General features: G+C 41.4%; 1 protein-coding gene across 1 annotated transcript; it reads right to left on the bottom strand.

Annotated features, from left to right (window-relative positions):
- Nucleotides 1–899: 899 nt before the first annotated feature.
- Nucleotides 900–25,044, bottom strand: LOC139479708 (leucine-rich repeat-containing protein 74A-like). The gene is made up of 13 exons (XM_071262558.1): nucleotides 25,015–25,044; nucleotides 21,356–21,611; nucleotides 17,967–18,145; nucleotides 17,295–17,402; nucleotides 16,591–16,684; nucleotides 16,099–16,148; nucleotides 14,940–15,021; nucleotides 13,868–13,953; nucleotides 13,067–13,261; nucleotides 11,879–11,974; nucleotides 10,143–10,400; nucleotides 4,052–4,137; nucleotides 900–2,880 (listed from the first exon to the last, which is right to left on the bottom strand). The coding sequence occupies exons 1-13, from the start codon at nucleotides 25,042–25,044 to the stop codon at nucleotides 2,847–2,849; spliced, it is 1,554 nt and encodes a 517-aa protein (XP_071118659.1). The 3' UTR covers nucleotides 900–2,846.
- Between the last annotated feature and the right edge of the window lie 1,460 nt (nucleotides 25,045–26,504).

The raw sequence follows: 26,504 nt of genomic DNA, 5'->3' as shown, positions 1-26,504 counted from the left end.
CCATATCATCCTTAAGCTGACAAGACCGCCCTCTAGGTAGAGTGTTTGCCTGGAGAGGGGAAGGTTCGATCCAGCTTAAGACCAAAATACGTGAACAGATGTTACTTCTTGTCACCCAGTCTGGCTCTCGGCATTGAGGTGAGGGGGGATAAAACAAGGACTGGTTGGCTCAGAGTCAGTATACTGTGTCTGAGAGGGGTATTCATGTTTCAGTGTGGCATGGTATATTCATGGGCTAGCACGGAAATTGGAATAAGTTTCGCACGCACGCACATACACACACACACACACACACACACATACACACACGTTGAACCTCACCTCTTAGAAACCTATGATTGTGGGTTCGAATCCCGGTTCGCCCCGATTATGTTTCTAGGTTTGTCAGCACCATACCCGTGCTCGTGGGTTTCACCGAAGTGGTAAACGTCTGAGACCTGCATCACTTCGGGCTTTCCTCCCACATTAAGCTGACACGCCGTGATATGACTGGAATACTGTTAAAAGCGGCGTTAAACCCTACTCACTCACTCACTTACTCTTAAAGTTGACAAAACTGAAAAACTGTTCTAACAAGAAAGAAATGACGTTTTACAGTCATGAAAGGTTCGTATTTCTAAGGTCCCTGTCTTGGTACGATAGGCGATTTATTTGTTTGACGGAGGGACTGTGACTTGATTGATTGCCTGTCAGTGTACCGCCACTTTTTGATCGTTTCTTATAGTATCAATCACAGGATTGTCTGGCCCAGACTTTTGAGTACGGTGTTGAAAAATAATTAAATATTTCGCTATGACTAAAAGCGATTGGCGACAACTTAAGGCTTCAGTGCACACACTTTTCGTGTGATGCAAAACAAACGAATAGTTCCATGTAGCACAGAGGATGCATTCCTTCGACCACATTTTATTATCTGCAAAACTGGATGTCTACATAAAAGTTATGAATGTCTCTGTACATATTGTCATACACCTTTTATCAACATTCATAAAAATAAAAAGATCACAGATTCTGACAAACATTACCTTAAATTCGCGAATGGTTATATATACACATGCCATAAATAAAGCAACGTAATGTTTCCAGTGTCATACACCAGTGATAAAATGTAACATGACTATATCCTTGTTTCCATGGAAATAACAAAAATCAAACTTACATTAACCGCAAATGACCTGCGATCTCTTCATGAGTTTGTAAAGAAAGAAAATCAACTAATTTATCAAAATCATGTTTTATCGTGACTCTTCCTCAATTGAATCCAACTTGCAAGATTTATGAGTTCCTTCATAGCACATGACAGCACTTTAGACAGGGGTAGTCACTTTAAGCATAGACAGGTTTTGCTAACAATTGTCACACCATCCTCGATTGTCCAGTGAAATATATCCTAATATGGTAGAATGGCTAAATAGTATACGGGGCAATCGAATCTATTCACACACACAAAATTGACGTTCTCAAATCTGTAGACTAACATATTGTCCTTAGTCTGTGAAAAAATATATTTTTGATAGAAACAAGCAACTACAGTTAAATTGAAAAGGATCCCCCTTGAAGATCCAGGGTAGGAAAGGTTTTCAGCAACCCATCCTTGCTAACGGGATCGGTGCTCAGGCTCGCTGACTTGGTTGATGCATGTCATTGATCCCAATTGCGTGGATCGACGCTCATGACGTCAATCACTGGATTGTCTGGTCCAGACTCGATTATTTACGGACTGCTGTCTTATAGCTGGAATACTGCTGAGTGCGGCTTTAAACAACAAACTAACAAACAGAATCTGAACCAAAAACAATTCTTGCCTTGCTTCATCTAGGGTTATAGAACTATATGACTATATAGACTATGTCCCTGAATTAAAGTTACTTATAAGGTTAAGTTGAAAACATTCTACAAGGGATTTAACCCGCTGGCATTAAAAGAACCCCCCAGTCCCTTAATTTCAAGAGCTGAAAAAGGGGTTAGGAATAGAATGGGGTGAATGTTTTATTGACTATGTGCTCTGGGGTATGCGAGAGAGACTATTTAATCTGTAGCACCTTACACCCTGGCCTGGTCCTTAAGCCCTGCATAAATGGGGTCGATAGTCACAATGTTTGGATGGCTGATGGGGTGGCACCCTATAACCTGACCGGTATCCATGCTCATGCTATCAACCACCTGTTTTGCTACAGACTTGACTGCAGGCGGCCACGGCATAGCTGTAATAGTGTTGACTTTATACAACACGAAAACAGAATTGTACTATGGGCCTGAGGCCTTTCAGTATGGAATAAAACTTATCCTATACAACACACTCACTCACACACATGTAAACTACATGTATATCGATTCACACAAATACTTGTTATGGGGAAAAAATTTATGGGTTTTCAAATACAAATATGTCAAAATAAAAACTGCAAAATTGAGTTTTCGAGATGCTAAGTTTTATGTTTATTTATAAAAATGTTTTGGTTATTTTTGTATCTCAGTCAATATCACCATTATCTTTAAACTGCAATGCTTGGAATTGAAAATTAAACTAGGCATGTTGAAAAAGTAACATTATCTTAAAAATCTTACATTTCTTCAACAAGTTTCAAGATATATTGGTGAGTAGTCCTTACAGGCTTTCGTGGTGCAGTCATGGCAGTTATGTTGACAAATTTAATTTAATAATGATAATAAATGACTCTGGCACATTAGTCTATCAACGAGCCGGCACAGCCCACACAAACACCTGGTCGTCTTTCTTCACTTCTTGGCGAGAATTGTGTTGGGTGGGGTCACGTGATCGTTATCGCCCCTCTTCACAGCGTCACATTCGATGTGAGATCCTTACCGAACCTTGTGACTGTCTCTTATAAAACATCCTTCGTAGATATCACTAACTCACTACAAACAGAAAATAAAACCCACATAAAACGACATTATCAAAATCAATCTCCAGTAGTCTATGTTTTGTACATGGCGCCGGAGCGTCTGATAACAAGGCATACCGTCTGTGTCTAGGACGCTATTGTTAATACTGAGTAAGTTGGGTTTAACGCCGCTTTGAACACTATCACAGTTATATCACGGCGTTTCAGCATAATGTTGAAATAATCCCGAGACCCTTAAAGATCCGTGGTAGAAAAGGTCTTCAGCAACCCATGCTTGCCGTAAAATGCGACTAACGGGATCGGGTGGTCAGACTCGCTGACTTAGTTTATGCATGTCATCGTATCCAGTGCCGTAGCCAGCCCGGTGGGGTGGTTGCGCCACCCCCCCCCGCGATTTTTATTTTTTGTAATAGAAAACAGTTTTTCTTTGAATCAAGCTGGGGTCAAGTGATACTTGTACAAATATTTGCCCTCTGTAAAAAAAAGTTAACTAGGCCTTGGTATAGATGCTCACCATGCCAGTCACTGCATTGTCTGGTCGAGGCTCAATTATTTACAGACCGCCGTCATATAGCTGGAATATTGCGGCGTTAAACGACAAACAAACGAACAATGCCAAATGCCGAAATGATGCCGTTTTCGACATCTGCCGCGTTATTAAGCCTACAAGCTCGGGTATGGTGCGGCTAAAGTTCATATCCGGTACTCGGACTTATGACCTTTAGATCACCGGAGGTAAGTGCAGAACGAACCGAGTCGACGTATAAAGAGACGACAGGCTACTTGTCCCCCGAACAAACTCTCATGTGCCTTTTATTTACAGAATGTGTATGGTGTGTTGTTTGTGAGATGTGTGGTGCAAACCTTTAAAACCTACGCCACTTTAAGCTTTCCTTCACAATAAAGGAAGCCATCGAGCGTTACCTAAAGGCTGGAACACCCAAAGTAACACGTGACCAAATATGTCACGGAATTCCCTTTGAGCATGCACAATACTCCTGTGTCATAAGTACCTCTTAGGACTTATGTGAAAATCAATTGACAACTACTACGCTTATGTAGCCTCGTTTGGCCATTAAGCAGCGCTTGGAATGAAATATCGATGGCTACCTTTAAGCTGACAAAAACTGTCCAAACCGACGTGAATCCCAGCTCATTTACTCCCGTCCTTTGCCGTTACTCACCTGAAGTCGATCTCCCCGTCTCCATCCATGTCCAACTGCTTGATGATCTCCTCCACCTGCAGATCTGACAGGGGTATCCCAGCATCCTGAAGACACAAGTGAGTGAGTGAGTGAGTGAGTGAGTGTGTGAGTTGGGTTTAACGCCGCTTTTAACATTATTCCAGTTGTATCACGGCCTGTCAGCTTAATGTGGGAGGAAAACCCGAAGTGATGCAGGGCTGAGACGTTTATCACTTCGGTGAAACCCACGAGCACGGGTATGGTGCTGACAAACCTGGAAACATATACGGGGCAACCCGGGATTCGAACCCTCAAACAATCATAGATTTCTGGCGTGCCCAAGGGACGCAACTCTGCACAGCGAATCGCGGCGCCTTACACGACTGGGCCACAAAACTATGCGCCTGAACCTTGTAATGTTTGTGGCAGGCAATTTCTTTTTTTTCCAACAGCCTGAAGCATAATTATTTTCAAAAATTTGGATCAATTGCCTGGATCGATGCTCATTATATTAATTACTGGTTCAGACTCGATTATTTACAGACCGCCGTCATGTAGCTGGATTATTGCTGAGTGCGGCGTTAACCAACAAACCAAAATCAATACAACGACGTACCTACACGGATGTGTTCAATTCTCTTAGTTCTAGTGTTGTAAGTTGTTGAATGACTGGTATTATATTCATATTGCGCCAAGGTCAAAGCGCTACAAAAAAAGGAAGTAATGTTAATTGGCTTAAGGCAAGCCAAAAGGTCATTACGAGAAATGGCACGTCAGTGAAATATATTTCAATCAATTCTACTAAAAATAGGTGCATTAAACGTCTTTTTAACTGAAATTACACATTTGACCTTAAAATGAACTAATGCATTATTCATAAATTTAATTAATATTTTGCTAAAAATGTGGTTCGAGATGTGTTATACATTTGCTTCAGATTTTTTTAAAATCAGCGTGTTATTTTGATAATAGACTCTACTTATACACGAGTTCTGTCCCTTTAATAAGAAAGCCCGTCGTGCTTTCAAACACATCACCCAGCTTCCTTTCACAGGCATCTGTTGCTTCAAATACAAAGCTTTCAATTTGGAGTGAGTTAGTGAGTTTAATTTTAAGTCACGTGGGCAATAGTTCAGCCATAGTGTGACTAGAACAAGATATACAATATTTATAAGAACTGTCGAGGAAGGACAGTTAAAACTAGAAATATATCACAGATTGACTTAAAATTAGTTGTAGAATATTAAAAATATGTGATTATTGGGCAGCGACACGATATAAAAAATGGGGCTATAGGTCGCCAGCAACAAAGGTAATGTCACCATACTAGGGACCAAGGGGGACTTACGGTCTCAGCAGGATTTACAACTTTCCCTTAGTTGCTGGCGATTGTTGCAAGGTTAGCCAGAGATTAAAAGTGAACAAAATTCTGCAGTTGAAATAGAGTTAGATATAAATATACTTTAAATGAGATGGTTTTGTTTCTCTCATGGGGACAATAGTTTTACACTACTTCTACCCCCGCCGAGGGCAAAGCCACCATATCAGCTATCCACGGCAATCAGAAATGGTTATACATCTTTGTTCAGTGAAGTGAAGTTATCTACCGGGAGTTCTCAAGTGGTTGTAATACTTATATTCACAAGCAAGCAAGCAATATGCTCAGGATATATCTTGCGTTTGACATGTATTTTATAATTCGCGTAATTAAGGGTGCATATAACACACGTGTGCGTATTATAAGCGAATACATAAGTCTTGTATACATTGATCAATCGGAAGGGGTGTTAATTGGAATTGTTCACTCGCCAATATATTAGCAAAGGTCGCCGTGGGCGCTTATTACGTCGAATACGGTAACCCTAGTTAGCCTTGGCTGACCAATGTTAGCACACGTGAACTAATTTACCTCATACTTCGGTTAACCACGAGTTGCCCATACCACCTGGGGTGTGGTACTCTGGTTAGTAGCCTCATCGTTAGAGCTAATTAGTTTCATTTTTTTAAATTCAATCATTAATTTTATAAATGTTATTACCTAGGTATTGGGAGCATATAAATATGTTTGCTAATATGCGCCTAGAGTATGTAACTTCCACTTGTTGCTGTTTATTTCATAGAACACAATATGCAACCTTGCATATTCTGATGACATTTCTACCTTTATGTTAAATACGCGCCATTTACCAGCGCATCCAAAAATCGTCCGTTTAAAAAAACTAGCGGGGGATATAAGTAGCCTTAAATCCGTCCTTTATCCGTCACTCAAATAGATGCCGACCACAATGCACATATTATTTTATTTTCCCTCTTGTTAGGTGTTACATGAAATATTACCTACACATATTTTATTTATTAACTAACCTATCAACCATTATGGGTTTTTTCATACACACAGTATTGTTTAGTATGTGAATAATCGTACCTAATTTTCTACCCATAATACGATCAGTTTCAAACTTAGATAAACATATTGGATGCAACCCTGCAAGAGTTATCTCCCTTCGCTGCGGCTGCCTTTTCTTCAGACGATCCAATAAATGCGATTTGAAAAATAACATTTCCGTCATAGATGAATTCAAACGTAATAAAAAAGCTTGGTTGCTTGACTTAAGTCCCTGGAACTATTTTGTTATAATTTTGTTTCTAAATTGCAGAGTAGAAGAGATAATTTGAGGTATAATAATATCAATTAAAATCGACAAATAGTACATATATGACTGCATGACTGCATGATCTTGAGACATACTCATACCACATAGCTTCCATACAACATATAACAAAACTGATTATTCACATACTAAACGATACTGTGTGTAAAAAAAACCCTTAATGGTTGATAGTTTAGGTAATAAATAAAATATTTGTAGGTAATATTGCATGTAACACCTAACAAGAGGGAAAATAAAATAATATATGCATTGTGGTCGGCATGTAAACGAGTGACGGATAACGGAGGGATTTAAGGCTACTTACACACACACACACACACACACACCGCTAATAAACGGACGATTTTTGAATGCGCTGATAATTGGCGCATATTTAACAAAAGGTAGAAATATCTTCAGAAAATGCAAGGTCAATCTCATTAAAATCAGACCTCAGTTCTCGCTACCGCTCAACAAAGATCTGAGGACATCCCATTACGGGTCACGTCAGACCGATCTTGCGCGAACTTTGTCCGATCAATGGAATGACCAACCAGAAGGCAGCTCTTTCGTGTTTTACGGCACTACGGCGACTATACGCTTCGAAACATATTTTGACAAATTCTCGATTACAAATTTGAAACCTGAACTAAAGAACATTCAGGGATGGCTAATAGATGGTCTAGATTGAATGGATTCAGTCGTTAAACCCGTCACTATCGTTCGGAGTTAAAGTTTTCGAGGTTGCATGATTAAACATCACATTCCGACTGTCACTTTCACAGTCTGGTAAGCGATGCTCTGATTGGTCGGATGAAAGGTCGTTCTGACTAGACCCCAAATGGGATGTAACATGCCGTAACATTTGTGGACTTTATATATTATAAACGGTTCACAGAAAATCGGACAGTATCTTAAAGTAAGATTGACAGAATTGACAGAAATATTCTCCAATCATAATCTTCAAACAGATAGCTAGCCTACATTTTGTACCAATGACCTTATTTTCATATGAAAACCCACGAGTACTGGTTTGGTGCTGTCGAATCAAGAGTAATAATCGGGGCACATCTGGGACCCACGATCATAGGATTTTGGTCCGCCTAAGGGACGTAACTCTGTACAGCCTGTTTATTGAAGTGTGAACAAGAGGGATCACATACAGTGTACGTGATTCACATAATGATAAGGACCCGTGAAGATCCGGGTTAGAATAGCTCTCATCCATGCTCGCCGTAAAAGGCGACTATGCTTGTCGTAAGAGGTGACTAACGGATTGGGTGGCCACACTCGTTGGCTTGTTTGATGCATGTCATCGTATCCAAATTGCGTAAACTGATGCTCATTTAATCAATTACTGGGTTGTCTGGTCCAGACTCGATTATTTACAGACCGCCGCCACATAGCTGGTATATTGCGGAGTGCGGCGTTAAACAACAAACCAACCAACGTTAGTCGCTTCTTACGACAAGCATAGTCGCCTTTTACGGCAAGCATGGGTTGCTGAAGACCTATTCTGTTTTTGAAAGTAATAATTGCCATTTTCTTTATATTCTTACCTGTATTGACAAACTCACAAAGACTGGACTGGAATCGCTGTCTCACAATGGGTCATTCGAATGAAGTGTCACCAACCACACGCCAAAAAATACGAATTTGCTCTCAAGCGCAGTTGAACTGACAGGTGATGCAGTCTTGTTCATAGATACCTTCTTACACATAAACAGTCCACTTTGTGGGATTTCATTCCATCAACGATCGATTGTCGACATACCCCGCATTTGCCAAGGGACGCAACTCTGTACGCAATGTACTCCTGACTGGGTCCAAGGACTCGGCAAGGAAGAATGGTTTTCAATAGATACACTGTTAGGAGTACCTCGCGGATTCGCGTCCTTGATGGCAAGTTATTACAAACTGAGCATCTTCCCGAGGCAAGGGAGTTAACTGACTTTAATAGTCCAGTTTTTCACTTTTATAGTCCGTTAACTCTCTTGCCTCGAGAAGATGCAGACTGAGAGGCAATAGAAAGCACACCGACTTTGTTTTTTATGTAATTGAAAATTAAAAGAACTATTTGATTATGTCTATTTTACCACCATTTATTCATGTAATAGTTTCTAAAAAGTAATCTGTGCTTGTGTAATTTTGTGTAAAAATATATTGGTTCAATGAGTGAGTGAGTTTGGTTTTACGCCGCTTTTAGCAATATTCCAGCAATATCACGGCGGGGGGCACCAGAAATGGGCTTCACACATTGTACCCATGTCGGGAATCGAACCCGGGTCTTCGGTGTGACGAGCGAACGCTTTAACCACTAGGCAACCCAACCGCCCTGGTTCATGAAGACTGGGGTATGAAATAAATTTGCAACCAAATGACCCCTACCATGTTTAAAATGTAGTAAATGTGTTTGAAATGTTCACCAGCATCTCTATACATACGTGTGTATATTTGCATAGGTGTGTAAATATACAGGCGTGAGTATACTTGTCATGTGAACGCGTTTACTCATGTGTGTATATTTACACCAGAAGCAAATTTGAATCATGGCTTGAGCTGGTGCAAATGTAAATGTAAATTTGCACTGTATGGCTATGTTGTCATATGAACGTTTATGCCCACGTCAGAATATGATGTAATTAATATATCTGTTGATTTGCCAACACCAACCAAATTGTCAACAGCTCTGTATTCTGAATTTGACGCTATTCATTATACAGCCCCATTTCTGGTGTCCCCCGCCGTGATATTGCTGGAATATTGCTAAAAGCGGCGTAAAACCTTACTCACTCACTCACTCATTATACAGCAATACCTACTCCTACGCGGACATCCGGAGCTGGGCGGACGGTGTTTTCCTTGGGTTACAAGGCGTCAATAATTGGTAGTACAGATTAAATCAAACACATGCTGCTTCAAGCGAAGATTCCTGTAAGGTAACTCTTTTCTCATTCGACTTTGATGTGAAAACAATCTTCTCATGTTGAAAGTCGTGAACAGACTGATGAATGTGTGTACATTACGCCATTTACATACATCATTTACATACCTAAGTTAATTTTCATGTGAACGCAAAGTAAATTTACATAACACTCACATATGTATAGTTATGCGTGTGCAAAATTACCTACGTGAGTATATGTTGTGCACGTGAACGGGGTATTATTAGATACCAATCAGCAGTGGTTCATAATGCGGTTTTTTAACTTGAGATATTTTCAATTAAAAATCAAACATGATAAAATCAACTGGTCATCATGTTAGTGATTGTAAATGTCATTCAGTCGCGGGTTAAATGAAGAAGGTGTCTTTTTCAGAACGAGTCTCAGAAGCTAAAGGAGAAACCTCTTGAAATGGGTACAATGTCTGAAGCCCATTTCTGATGGCCCTGCCGTAAAACCATACTCACTCACTCACTCACTCAAATTAATACTGACCCTCAGTCCCTCCTTGAACTCCTCGTGCGTCACACTCATGCTTCCGTCAGCATCGAAGCGACTAAACAACTCCACAATCGTGATGCCTTTAGCCTTGAGGTACTCGCTGATCACTTTCATAGATTCCTCGACGATGTCGTATCCCTTCATCTTGCGTTTGCCGTAGGAGTCCGTGTAGCCGTAGACGACGTCTAACTCGGGGTGCACGTCGTACAAGTCGGACAGGAGGTCTGCGAACCGGGAGCTCAGGATCACATCCTGTCGGAGAAGAAACATTTTGAAGAGTAAAAACGTTGTATCTCTTATAGAGGAGTGCGAATTTACATCCACTGCGGCCAGCTAGCTATTGTTTTCTCGTTTTCATATACACTCACTGTATTTCATTATTTTTTATAGCTATATGGCTGAAATAATGACGAAGCAACGTTAATTTTCCACGCACATTATCTAATGTACTCGACTGGGGTCGAGCACTTGAAAACATCACTCAACGCTTCTTGTCATTTAGGGCATGTCTGGCCTGCCGTTTAAGGCGTCGCTATTCACTATGTATAGAGTTGCGTTCCTAAGGCTTGCCAGAAACATTTCATCGTGGGTTCGAATCCCATATTCACCATAATCATGTTTCTGGGTTCGTTAGCACCATACACGCTCTCGTGGGTTTCAACAAAGTGGTACACTTCCAAGACCTGCATCACTTCGGGCTTTCCTCCCACAAACTGACACGCCGTGGTGATATGACTTAAAGGATATTCAAAGCGGCATTAAACAAAACTCACTCACTCCGTATTGTAGATGTCATACAGTTATATTCATTTGCAATTTCATGTACAGAAACTAGAAAACGATTTCATTAAGGTACACCGACATTGATAGATAGGTCGTTGGTTCAGCACCATTCAGTGAAAAAGTTTTACGAAATGATTTTGAAATTACTCTTCCTGTAGGATGGCGCGTGTCATTCAAAAGAAAAAGAAGGAGCTTCCCGATTCGATGATAGGGGTAACTGTGTCGGGAAACGCTGAAGGGGTTGTTGTGGTATAAGGTACTACATACATGTCACATTGCACCAAACCGGTTCCTTTGCAGACTTGCCTAATCAAGACCGCCTCCGTGGTCTAGTGGTAGAGCGTCCGCCCGGAGATCGATCCTCGGCCGCGTCATACCAAAAGACGTTGAAAGATGGTACTTGTTGTTACCCTATCTGGCGTTCGGCATTAAAACAAGGACTGGTCGGCTCGGAGTCAGTATACTGTGTCTGAGTTGGGTTTTCATGTTAAACTGCGGCATGGTATGTCAGTGGGCTAGCGCTATGAATCGGCATCAGTCCGGACTAGTACAAGCAGCCACACACACACACACACACACACACACACACACACACACGTGCATGCTCGTCGCTATATAAGTAAAATAATCTTGGACGCGACGTTAAACCCAATTTCACCTCACCTCGCCTAATCAAATATGCCAAAACTAGTTAAAAATCACCCATTTGGAATGGACGCGTCCCGCCTTGCGTAGCGTACATTGCTAAGCTGTAGGTGGGGTACAGTTTTTTTTACCGATTTTGGATATGGTACATTTTAGTAAGTTTACATAAATGTATCTGTGGTACATATCTGTAGTTCATATCCATTAGACGGCGACGCCAAGAGCTCAATTAACATGTAATTAAGCTCTAAAATTATTTTTTTTTAAATCATAAAATATAAATGAACATGACCTGTACACACCGACATGTCCAGTTTGGTCAGTTTCAAGGGGTTCGTCATCCTCAACACCTCCACTGCAGCACCGGCACATTCTTCTGAGATGTTGTTTTTACCAATCTGAAATCAGTGGACACAGCAAGTGTGAAACATCACACAAGAAGATGTAAGAGCCACACCTAAATGTTTAAACACGACAGATGGACACTTTAACGTTATACTCACTCGCGTAAGCACCGCCCGTGAAGATCCGGTCTTCAGCAACCCATGCTTGCCGTAAAAGGCGACTATGCTAGTCGTAAAACGCGACTGACGGGATCGGGTGGTCAGGCTCGCTGACTTGGTTGATGCATGTGATCGATCCCAATTGCGTGGATCGATGCTCATGATGTTAATCACTGGATTGCCTGGCCCAGACTCGATTATTTACATACCGCCGTCTTATAGCTGGAATATTGCTGAGTGCGGCGTTAAACAACAAACAAACAAACAAACAAACAAGTCGTGTAAGTCCAAACATAAAGTCCAGCAGATTGTTAGAGACATAATTTGTTGTGGGTCACCGCTTCAAAACACGCTAAAACAATTTATGTGAATGGAATAGCCGAACAAATTAAATATAAAATGTCAAAGCGAAAGAATAGTCAGTCTCGATCATCCGCCGAAACAGATTCCACTGGGCTTAAAAGGCAAAAAATGCGACGACAAAGATATGAATGGATAATTGAAAATCAGTGATGAGACAAGGGTCTACTTGCACAAAACAATCTTAATTTAGCGCTGCAATCAAGTGGACCCGGGTGTTCGCCAAAGTGTAAGTATGCGCTGCTCTACGGGTTGTTTTTGTATGTTGCCTGAACACTACTCCAAGACGGCAGCCTGTAAACAATCGAGTCATGACCGGACAATCAAGTGATGGACCAGACAATCCAGTGACACGATAGCACATTTACTGAATGAAACTGACAAAACACCCATTTCAGGACAATCAGCATATTCGGCGAACAAATATACTTTCTTTGTTAAACGTAATGACAAAATATTGTTTTCCATTTTTTTCTTGACAAACATCACCGAAATCCCCACTCCAACCCTACAGTACCATAACCCACCTCGAAAACAAATCCTGTCTCTGACATTCACCACCCCACAGGACATCACATGGATGGTCCCTTAATGACCTTAATTAACGACACCCGACGTTCATATTACCCGTAGTGTTTCCAGAGCGTCGTTGACCTTTAAGGCTGAGACGAGCTCCATGACACCGATCTGTCCGACCCTGTTGCAAGCCACGTCCAGGTCAACCAAAACGGAGTTGTTCTTCAAGCACGACGCAAGTGCCACGGCGCCGTCGTCGTCGAAGCCGTTCCAGGACACGTTGAACACTTTAATGTTGACGTTCTCCTGGGGCCGGGACAACACATGGGGTGAGTGAATGTATGCCGTTTTACGCTACAGTCATCAGTATTCTAGCTATTATACCACCGCTTGGACTCTTGGCCAGTTAATCCAGTGGTTAATATAATGAGCAGCCATCACGCCGTCGCGGTAGCGTAACACATAATTAGACAGGTCACAAATATTTTTATTGTAATTGCTCTATCCATCCTGAGTATGGTTCTTACGACCAGCACGAGGTCTCATGATTGGAAAACGTTAATGAACTAAGGGGCAAAAGAAGGTATACCGAATTTGTTTTTTTATATTTAAAAGTAGATTAAATTATATTTTATCAAATAACTCCTAGTAGAAGTATTCTTTGAGTGCTTATCAAGCGCTAGTACAGTTAATTTAATTCACATATAATATCGTCGGAACATTTTTCAATTTAAATTCAAACATATGATAAAATCAGCTGAGATGTATAGTTTCTTTTGCGCCTCAGTCTTTTACTTGTGTTTACTTCATATCTTAAATTAATAGGTTATATTTCTATGCTTTAAGTACATATTTTTTGAAAAAGTTGCTGCAAACATGAATTTAGAGTGATGAAAAGTTTCGTAGACTTACCGACAAGCCTTGGGCTAATTGAATAGCTCCAGCGCCCCGGAAGTGATTCCAGCTAAGGTCGAGTTCTTGCAGGGAACTGTTTTCAGCTGGAATAAGAAAATACCATTTTAACTTTTAATTTTGTTCAGTTATACACTTAAAGAAAACGTACCATTTTCAAGCTTGGAAGGAACTCGGAAAGAGCGATCTTTCAAAAAGTTCACAAAACAAAAGGCTGCAAATATGTTTACACCATGTTTCTAGTAAAAGCCTCACTAATTCAAAAGTGTCAACAACTCTCCAGACGTTTACAATAGGTACTGATTATGCAATTAAATTGCAATTGTTATGTATGGGATCGACCCCTTGGGGGCGCCGTGCGTGCTTGAAAAAAACATCACAAAAAAATATCTGGTTTTGCAACTTGAACTGAAAAGATATCCAGTCTCCACCTTAAATCCTAGTTTTCAGTTTTCACCGGACCTAAAGATATTGCTCGGCCTAACGAAGCTCGTTCACATACCATACTGATGATGACAAATGCTAAACTACGGGGAAAAGAAAGTAGAACTTAAAAATTGGATTTGATTTTTTTTTTATAACCGTTATCAAAGCGTTACGAGACTGAAAACAGCCGCCGAAATATTGCAAACCTAAGGTCCAAAACACAAGTATGACACCCGTATCAAATACATCACCATCAAATAACCATTTCTTGTTGGTTTCATTGTTAGCCAATATCAAACATGGACGTCTACTTTCTGTTCTCCCGCAAATTATTAGTATGTAACTCTTCATGGCCTTAATTTACATATTCTTCGTTCTACAGATTTGCGTCCCTTGGGCACGCCAGAAAACCATGATTGTGGATTCGAATCCCGGTTGGCTTCGATTGTGTTTCTAGGTTTGTCAGCACCATACCCGCGCTCGTGGGTTTCCCCGAAGTGGTAAACGTCTAAGACTTGCATCACTTCGGGCTTACCTCCCACATGAAGCTGACACGCAGTTATATGACTGGAATACTGTTCAAAGCGGCGTTAGACCTACTCACTCACTCACTCACTTAGTGAATTGTACAGTAAGAGTTTCTCACCTATCATCTGTTGAAGAGCGCCAGCAGCTGCATCCCCGAGTGAGTTGTGGCTGAGGTTGAGACGGATAAGCCCCGTGTGCGCCTGTCCAGGAGACAACACAACTATACTACACAACCGTGACAGGGATATAGCCACCATAACTATACTACACAACTGTGACAGGGATATAGCCACCATAACTATACTACACAACTGTGACAGGGATATAGCCACCATAACTATACTACACAACTGTGACAGGGATATAGCCACCATAACTATACTACACAACTGTGACAGGGATATAGCCACCATAACTATACTACACAACTGTGACAGGGATATAGCCACCATAACTATACTACACAACTGTGACAGGGATATAGACACCATATCTATGCTACATAACTTTGATAGGGATATAGACGACACAACTATGCTACACAACTTTGATAGGGATATAGACACCATAACTATACTACACAACTTTGATAGGGATATAGACACCATAACTATACTACACAACTTGGACAGGGATATAGACACCATAACTATACTACACAACTTGGATAGGGATACAGTCGAATCTCGTTAAGCAGAAACCGTTTAACAAGAAGAACCGGATGATATGTCAGGTAGCGACTGCGACATCGTTTCTACTTATTATTATTATTCAACCCGGATATCATTAAGTAGAAAAAACGGGTAAGTGGAACTTTTTCTGGTCATTCTACATTCTAGAAAGGAAATGTAGCAATGGGATAACACTTAGTAAAGTACAGATTCCAGTACTTTGTTGGGTTTGAGTCCCGTCCTGATTTTAATGGGACTGCTTCTGTGGTGGATGTCAGCTCATGGAAACTCATCAGCTCATGAAACATCTGCTATAACAGTACATGACCTTGGCAGGCACTGATTGGTGTTCACCCTCAATAATCATCATTACTATCGACCTGTGAAGATCCGGGTAAGAATTGATCTTCAGAAACCCATGCTTATCGTAAGATGCATGTCATCGTATCCCAATTACGAAGATCGATGCTCATGATGTCAATCACTTGATTATCTGGTCCAGACTCGATTATTTACAGATCGCCGTCATATACCTTGGAATACTGCTGAGTGCGGCGTTAAACAACAAACAAACAAACAAACAAACAAACAAACCAACAAACCTACCTCAACGGGTTTTGATATGAGTTGTGCATCAGCGTCAGTAAAATCATTTCCTGAAAATAATAAATTAATATTTGTTTCCTAATAATTGACAAATTAGTAGTACAGTTATGTTTAATAACAATGCCATGCTGTGAGAAACACTTTTGGTAAGTATTGTACAATTTTAGGCAGATAAATGTAACATAATCCAAACTTGTCAACTGTACGTTGATTTTGTTTCAGATGTATGAAATTTCAAGCGTCATATTTCTGTCAAAAAAGATACATGTCTCATTGTTGACAAATAAACCACAAAATCACTGTATCAATGCCTCATTCTACTGATAACTGACTATGTCTTCGAATGAACAAATCACAATGACCAATTGTGTCAATTATGTCAATAAAATAATAGAATCGATTAGCTGTTCCCTCCCCAAACATGTATAAACTAAAGCGCCTGACACGACACCTGAAAGTGAAGTGTGTCATGGTAGAGAGGGGGGCACCTACCTGAAGCGTCCAGGTGACGGATAACCTTGTTCACACGCAGCAGCTCCCCAATATGTCGGGCACCCTCTGTTCCCAGATTGTTCTCGGAGATATTCTGTACGAATCAGAGACACGTAAATACCTCATTAATGTCCTGTTTGTGAAGAACATAGGGATACAAATCTTCTCCATGGCCCTGAAGAACCAAGGAACAAATGCATTTGCAATGTCCTATTTGTTGAAAAAAAGAGACATATATGCCTCTTTAATGCCGTTTGTCGTGAAAACAGTGACACAAATGCTCCTATAATGTCCTATTTGTTGACAAAAGGGACACAGGTGCCTCTATAATGCCGTTTTACGTGAAAACTGTGACCAATGCTTCTGTAATGCCCTATTTGTTGAAATCAGAAACAAATGCCTTTTTCGTTAAAAAAGTGACACACAATCCTCTATAATGCCCTATTCACAGCGACTTTCGGCCCCTCTGACCACGAAACCACACATGACCCCAGTCTAAAACGAGAAACACCGCCATAAATATTTTTCTCCAAATAAACATATTTTTTTTTAAATCAACAGAATTAAGTACATAATCACATCGGATAATAAAAAAATGACAACATACAATAAACATACACACGACAGTCCGTTATATAAACCAGGGACCATTCGTGGCAGTTTACGGAAAGCAACGAGTGATGCCGAATGTCAGCACAGCTCACCAGTTCTACAATGTTGTTGTTTTCCTGCATCATCCGTTGCATGTACATCATTCCCGTCGGCCCCATGTCGTTACCGCACATGTTCACGCTGGCTATCCGGTCGTTTATCTGATTCAAAATATCACATATATAACTAAATATAATGAGTGAGTGATTTGGAAATAACGCGCTTTGAACAGTATTTCAGTTATATCATGGAGTGTCATGTTGATGGGACGGAAGCCATAAGTGATGAAGGCCTTAGAGCTTTAACGCTTTGGTGAAACCCACGAGCACGGGTATGGTGCTGACAAACCTGGAGAACATAATCAGGGCGAAAGGGATTCGAGCCCACAGTCACGTTTCTGGCGTACCCAAGGGACGCAACTCTACACAGCGACTAGCAAGGCCTTAAACGACTGGGCCACTCGCGACCCCTTTACAACAAAAAAACGAAAAATATCCCATTCACTAGAGGTTCTTATTTGACCATTACTAGGAACCGAACCGCAAACCAGGTAGGCACCACCGTCATAGTTTGCTGGGGTGCTTAAAGAAGCGACAAACCGTTTTGAAGTCTGCAGTGTAGAGATTATTTAATTGAAATGATTCTTTTTAAAATATACCTTAAAAAAAACAATAAAGACGAATGGATGAATGACACAACGATAATAAGAGGAATGGCACACTTACGACTAGTGCCATAGACACTGCCATCGCGCCACGGGCCCCCATTCCGTAATACTTGAGGTCGAGGTTCTCCGTCACCCGGCCAAGTTTTTTAACGCAGTTTGAAGAAGGAATGATCCCCAGTTTACGACAAGCTCGCTCATACGTCCGTGTCCCCGTGTCGTCATAGCTGTGAGGCTTCTCTACAAGGGAAAGTGGAATCTTCAAAACGATTATACCAGTGTCGTCATAGCTGTGAGACTTCTCTACAAGGGAAAGTGGAATCTTCAAAACGATTATACCAGTGTCGTCATAGCTGTGAGGCTTCTCTACAAGGGAAAGTGGAATCTTCAAAACGATTATACCAGTGTCGAATTCGAGCACGGGTGTAGGATCGTAATAATGGCAAATCTGGAATTCGAAACCGTGGCCGTAGGATATTCAGGCTGAAAACAGTCGCCGAAACACAGCAAGCTTAAGGTCGAAAACATTATATGATATGACACACGTATCAAGTACACCACCATCGAATAACCATTTCTTGTTTGTTTCAGTTTTGGCTAACAAACACGGGTGTATACTTTCTTTTGCCCGGTAGTCTTATGTAAACTCTGCAACCCCCCCAACCAAAAAACCCAACAAACCGCAAAAGTAGTAAAATCGTAAATATCGAGTGTTGTCGATATCCATGCAAAATTTAAATTATTACCAAAATTGTAATGGTAATTGCTGCTTGGATTGGAATTGATTTGTGTGAAAAGAAAGTCTAGAGCTATTGCAGAAATTTGGTGAAAAGGTGGAAAAATCGAAAAACACAACCACGTGAGAGCCTGGCGCCGGAACACACCAACATGACATGCACGTGCAACATCACTTGTTGGGCTATAAAAACGTTGGGTTTTCATTTGCAGGCCATCACAATCTAACAGCGAATCCATGCCTTGACTGACGGAAGCCCAATGCAACATCGCCATCGGCCGACTGCAAACAGGAGAATCATCTTCAGCTGTAGGGTTTTCCACGGAGCACCTAGAACCACTTACAGAAGACTGTGAAACTGTGGGCACACGGGACATCACGGGACATTCCCAGACCACGTTTCACCACTAGAGCACAGGGCAGATTCATACGGCTACGTCACTTACGTGAAAGAACCACCACGGCCACATCTACAACTACGGCAGTACCGGGATTGCGTAGGATATCAGCCCAGACAGTGAGGAGCCGTTAACGCGCTGAAGGTATTCACTCCTGGCGACCAGTTCGAGATGTCATTTTGACGGACCTGCATCGTCAGATGCGACGTCAATGGTGTCAAGGTCACAGGATATGGGCACAATTGCGATGGACACAAGTTTGGTTCAGTGACGAGAGACAGTTTATGCTTTGCCGACCGGATGGTATATGTCGTGTTTACAGGCGTCGCGTGCACGAAACTGCATACGGGAAGTGGACAGATTTGTTGGTGATAGTGGGATGAAATGGGCAGCCATCTCCTACAGTCGTAGAACAGACATAGTCCAGGTCACCAGATTTAAACCCAATCGAACATATATGGATCACTGGATCAACGACTGCGAGCACGTCAGCAACAACTATAGAACCTCCGACAGTTGGCACAAGCAATGCAGGCAGAGTGTTGGAGAGTCAGTGTTGGACTGTAATGGTGGCCATACAAGATATTGAGAAAAGATTACCTTCACCTTGAAAATATACTATTCCTTGTGTGCCTGGGTGAATGACAATGATGTGTGCCAATTTTGAACCATCGATATTATCTGTTGATTATTTATATGATAAAAAAAATATACGTCTGAAATCACTTTTACGTTTCTACTTTTTCAAAGTATAAAATACGTGAAGTACATAGATAAACAACCCCGCGTAGATCCCGGGTTAGAATAGGTTCCCAGTAACCTAGGCCCAATCGGTTGGTCAGAATCGGTGACTTGGTTGTTTGCATATCATCGTACCCCGACAGCATGGGACTTTGCTCATAATATCAATCACTAACTTGTCTGCTCCAGTCTCGATTATTTACAGGCCGCCGTCATATAGCTGCAGTATTGTGGGCACATAATCGTACTCTTCTGTCACGGAAGTGAAATATGTGAGCTACACCGGAAGTCGTTAACCAGTACAAAACATTACTTACTGCGACCCAAATGACATGTAGTGTATCTTCTCTGATAGGTCACATATACTACTCAAAAGAAGTTAAGGAGCACCCGGTTCTTTTTATTTGACTACAGTTAAGCTGTAATGCCGATTCTGTCATATTACTATAGTTAATCTGTGATGCCATGACAGATTAACCATAGTAATATGAAAGAATCGATGGCCCTTGACTTCTTTTGTGTAGTATATACGTATCTAAAGTGGTATATCTACAGTGCTGGTACCGCGTGCATGTATTCAGGGAGCCTAGAAAAGCCAACGGGTTGTCACTTGGATATCTTTAACTGCCAAGTCGTTATCGTTATCCTCGGTATAACGCAGCGGTTGACGGACACTTGTGAAAGCTGACTAGCGATATATGGGACAATATACCATACTGAAATATGGGCATTGTCGTGGGAGTCGCGTTATAAGAGAAACACAATCATTTGATAAAATATACGCGTGAAACAGAAACCTGGCAACTAGGAAATCTAGAAGTCTTACATGTATTAAGAAGTGGTTTGTGGAAAGGGTTTTGTCGCTTTTCATCACATGAGAACCGCGATTTATGTTCTGCGAATGTGGATAGACAGGGTAACGAATTTTACGTCCACTTCACATTCGCTTAAAGTGGTTAAAGCGTTCGCTCGTCACGCCGAAGACCCGGGTTCGATTCCCAAAATGGGTACAATGTGTGGAGCCCTTTTCTGGTTTTCCTCGCCGTGAAATTTCTGGAATATTGCTAAAAGCGTCGTAAAACCATACTCACTCACTAATATCACTAAGTGAAATTCGCACAATACAATACATTAGCGTGTATATATATATATAGAAATACTTCAACGAAAAACGAAAAGCAACCTAACAACATTAAAATGTTCACGGATAGCTATTGATTACAGGTAACAAAATGTGCACGATTTCAGCTCAATGCGGTCGGGCTCCAACGCGCGATTGATCGACTCCCAGTTACTGAGACACTTATTAACGACAGGATATAAACAAATCCCCTTACACTTCCCAGCGTGAGGGGGATTACCGCAAACCTCCCCGAACACATTAAATAAAAACATAAACTGAAACCCCGTTAATCCGGACGGCACTGTCATTATACAGAGTAAACCACCACAGACACAGTACCGTCCGGATAAACGAGTTCACTTTTTTTTTGTATTTCCTGTTTCGGGGGAAGCAATGGTAGTTGCCCAGAAAGCGAAGTTTCTGGATTAACGGGGTTTCAATGTACTACTTACCGTTCGTATCGAGTTCAGTTTCCAAATCGTCCTCCACCTGAGCGGCGGGCATACTGGGAGGTACCTTCTTACTGTCGAGGCTGACCGGTCTTGATCCGATGGGGGTGCGGTCGTGTTGTGAGGGGGTGGGGGCGGGTTGTGAGGGGGTGGAGGCACACGGGGTGGGTCCAGGTGTTTGTATATCCTCGTGGCACGTCCTCTGACTGCTGCGGGTATGAACCGAGGAGCGTCCGCTGCTAGCCCTTTGAACGTGTGGCTGTCGGGTAAAAATATACCAGAGATTTACTATAAAGATAACATGTAGCACTGCGTTGCATGTGTAGGCCTTGTATGACGACAGCCAATGAGAGGGCATTCAAGTGTGCAGTGGGTAATAAGATCACCATAATGTGTGTTTTTGTTTCTTGCTACAAAGTGCATTAGCTTGTAGAAAAACAGACAGGCAAGCCATCTGATCAATGGTCCAGAGACGAACATGAACTCCCTTTTAAAGGCTCGATGACGTAAGTGCTTGGTGATTATTGTGTAGTTTTTTAAGACGTTGCTTTTCTAACTTTTTATTGTGTCGTTAGAATAGTAATCTACGCTAAAATACATTGCCAGAAACGATTTATTTGTTTGCCTGCTCCAGTCTCGATTATTTACAGGCATCGTCGTCGTCATCATCATCATCATCATCATCATCATCATCATCATCATCATCATCGGAGCCGTGGGGTAGCCTAGTGGTTAAAGCGTTCGCTCTTCACGACGAAGATCCGGGTTCGATTCCCCACATGGGTACAATGTGTGAGTCACATTTCTGTTGTCTACAACCGTGTTACTCCTGGAATATTGCTTCAAACAGCGTAAAACCATATTCACTCACTCATCAACCTCTTTTACGAGCAAGGGTAGTCTTAGGTACCGCGTTTCACTGTGCTGGGTCGCGTCCCTTAGACCACCGGGATTGCCGATTATATATGATAAATCTGACTCTTTTAACCCCTGCAAAAATGTCCAAAGATGATAATGTTGGGGTTAAACCATACCTATGTTCGTGGGTTTCGTGATATAATAGAAATACTGTTTGAAGCGGCGATAACTCACTCACTCACTCATACCCTCTCGTGACGTGTGTCTATTGTTTGACGCCGCACTCAACAATATTCCAGCTATATGACGGCGGTCTGTAAATAATCGAGTCTGGACCACACAATCCAGTCAGTGATATCATGACATCGATCCACGCAATTGGGATACGATGACATGCATCAACCAAATCAGCGAATCTGACCACCCGGTCCCGTTAGTCGCCTCTTACGACAAGCATAGTCGCCTTTTACGGCAAGCTGAAGGCCTATTCTAACCCGTTTCTTCACGGGTCTTCTCGTTACGTTAGTCACCGCTTTCATCACCACATCATTAGCAACCTACAGTCAATACAATCGTAAACAACATCATCCTGTCGGTAGATTTTCGTTATCGTCTTCGGGTATGGATACATTTGACTTAATAGACACACTATTCAGTGTATTGGCGAACTTGATCTATATTGAACCAAAAAGATTAGGGGTCATGAATATTTTGGGGGATACGTTTTTGGAGTGAATGCTGAGCATACAATTTCATATTCACATGAAACAATGTTTTTTGGTTCAGTTTATTTCGGTGTGACAGTAAGGACCGCCGCCAGCTGTAAGTAGACGCAACGAACATCCATTGCTGAGGTGGGAGAAACGTTCTATAAGTTAAAGAAAAATGTTTAATGGCGAAGAGCCTTGGAACTTTTCAGTTTCACAAGTTTCGCATTATCGGACATATCAACAAATAGTCATGCATCTACAATCTGAACGGTCGCTGCAGCAACAATGTCAAGTTTTGATACTACTAGTACTACTACTACTACTACTACTACTACTACTACTACTACTACTACCAGTATTAATGCTAATGCCGACGACGATTATGATGATGGCGGTGGTGGTGTAGCAGAAACTACTACTGCAACAGTAACATCTGTTGCTGCTGCTACTAACTGCTGCTACTGTTACTACTACTACTACTACTACTACTACTACTACTACTACTACTACTACTACTACTATTACTACTCTTGCTGCTATTGAGTAAATGAGTAACGTTTTCAAAGCTTTTCGCAATATTCCAGCAATATCACGACAGTGGACGCCAGAACTAGGCTTCACACATTGAATCCAAGTAAGGAATCGAACTCGGCTTGTCGAGCGAACGCTTTAACCACCGAGCTATCGTACCGCTCAACTTCCACTCATGATGATGATGATGACGACGAGAATAATGATTGGGGGCGGTTGGGTTGATGATGATGGTGATGATGATGATGATGATGATGATGATATGTCATAGTATTATCTCGATCACCAGTTCAGTAAACATGCTTCACTCCCCAGGGATTTGCATTCACTTTACCAGTTCATCCTACCGGGTTCCCACTTGCTGCTTGGTGTACAATGGCACAGTTCCAACAAAGGCACTTCCAAACGCGACACCACATAGTCATTCCTAAAACACCTATCAACTTTAAATAATGACAATTCTGGAAAGAAATGGTCATACGATGAACATCATTCGTGGAAGGTGTCTTATGGATACTCTCAGATACTCCCAGATTGCAGTAGAATATCGGACCCATGAAGATCCGGGGTAGAATAGGTCATCAGCAACCCATGCTTGCCGTAAAAGGCGACTAACGTGGTCCGTCTGTCAGGCTCGCTGACTTGGTTGATGCATGTCATCGTATCTCAGTTGTGTGGATGGATGCTCATGATGTCAATCACTGGATTGTCTGGTCCGGATTCGATTATTTACAGACCGCCGTCTTATAGCTGGTATATTGCTGAATGCGGCGTTAAACAACAAACAAACAAACAAACATTGGCATATCGACCCTAGAAGATCCGGGTTAGAATTTGCCTTCAGAAACCAATGCTTATCGAAAGGGGTTACTAACAGGATTTGGGGGTCAGGCTCGCTGACTTGGTTGATGCATGTAATCGAATCCCAATTGCGTAGATCGATGCTCATGATGTCAATCACTGGATTCTCTGGTCCAGGCTCGATTATGTTCGAACCGCCGTCGGATAACTGCAATATTGCTGATTACGGCGTTAAACACATGGTTTCAAATCCGGAAGGCTCTGCCCATGGAGCTATTATAACGCCCGTCGTTGAAACTGATTTAAAATTAGAGAACTATCTGAAGTCATCAGAAGAAACAACTGTCTAAATCCACAATCGCAAATAAGTACCACTTAAATCTGATAGGGAATTCACAACATGTAACTCAACGACATTTTAGTATCGATTTCCTTTCTTAGAAAATGGGGAACCAAACAATTATTTTGGGAGGAATGTTTTCAAGTCATCCAGTAAAAATATATTTCAGTATCAAAATACTTACCAGTTCTTCCCGAAACATTTTCTTCGCGAATGAATGAATAAACGAGTGGTGAATGAAGCATATACGAAGAAGTTGATTAAAAGATAAAGGAAAGGATCCGTTGCTATCCCAATGAATGATTAAAGGGTGAATGAATGAATCAATGAAGAACAGATTGATTCATTAAAGAAAGAAAAAATGATGGAATAACACAAACGAATGAAAAAGATGATATATGCATGAATTAAATGTCACATACCTGCAGAAGTATTGGTGGTGCGGTAGTCATATTTTTATCCTGTTTTATGTCTTAATATGATACTAACATGCTAATGTTCATGCTGGTGACAAAATGTCACTTTGGATGATGATTCCACACAAGCGGGTATCAACTGTATCCACGATGCCGTCACAATTTGACCATGGATGACTCTCCCTCAGCTCAAGTGGCAGGACTCGAATAAGCTTTAAAACAATTCTAGCTTTTTTCTTCAGAGCCAGACAATGCCGTTCTACTTAAGTCCATAGGTTGCTGGGGGGTTTGTCTAACAAATTAAGCTTTCTCCACTTGACAGTGAAAGGCTGATTGACAGCTAAATATTGACACATATACCCTTCTGTATAGCTTGTCAGTCATGTCATTAGCTCGCCATTTTCTCCTATCCAGACACAGAATCTTGTATCATGTTGGCGATTATTCCAACACTCCTACAAAGCACACGTCACTATTCTAACTGTGGTTCGTTAATTCCTATCCAAGGCGCTACTCAGACGTCATGTGTTCGATAACGTTAATACCATCAACTTGCAAAGCTCACATTGGTGTTTTATCGATTAGTATGCTTCGGGCGTAAACCCTAATCTACCAACAAATGAACGTGAAGTACTTTGTATATTAACTATTATGGCATGACCGAGGAAATATTACACACTTATAATCGTCTATTAATGGCACATGTAGGTACGAAATGGACACACACCTGGTTCTACAACAAAAGAAATCAATTTAATCCAACTGGGATAATCCGTTTCACTAATCCGACCTGTCGAAGAACTTCTAAGGTACTTAAATGTGCATGAGCGGTGACTTGGGAAATATGGGCAATCTTGTTGTGTGCCGAGACCAGTTCAACAACTGGAGAGAAACTAGACGATTGTTTTGAATAATCAAAATGAACAAATAACTCACCGTAATTAACATGGCCGTTGGTCACATCTAGAGTCGGAGTTTAACTGGCATTGGTGAGCTCAGCTCGAAACAAGCGGATCAAGCCAAGCGTGTATGTTTAAAGGGACTGTGCGTTTTTATGATAAGTGTGAATTAAAGGGACCGTGATCCTCACGTTAAAGGAATTGGAAAGGGTGCAATGGGATTTGGTCATCTTGAAATGTCATTTAGACGCGTAACACCTTTTCGGCGAAATCATTACTCCTCATTTTACGACGCTTAAGTTGGATGTGTTGATATATCGGTTGTGTTTACTGATCCCTGGAATCAGAATGCATGGTATTTGTGTCCCTTTAAGCCGAAGTAGCCATGACTGGCGTGCACATCAGTAGCGTGATTGATAATCAGATCGAAATCGGATGTGTCGACACCTCGGATATGTTGAAATGTTTTAAAGATCATTCAGATCAGAATGCATGGTAGTTGCCCCCCTTTAAGCCGAAGCATCCCTGATTGGCATGAATAGCAGTGGTGAGTGGTAATCGGATCGAAATCGGATGTGTCGATAAATCGGATATGTC

Source organism: Haliotis cracherodii, unplaced genomic scaffold (genome assembly GCF_022045235.1).
Source record: "Haliotis cracherodii isolate W230 unplaced genomic scaffold, xgHalCrac1.p SCAF_4, whole genome shotgun sequence".
NCBI classification, from domain to species: Eukaryota; Metazoa; Mollusca; class Gastropoda; order Lepetellida; family Haliotidae; genus Haliotis; species Haliotis cracherodii.
This window is presented reverse-complemented; position numbering and strand designations above follow the sequence as displayed.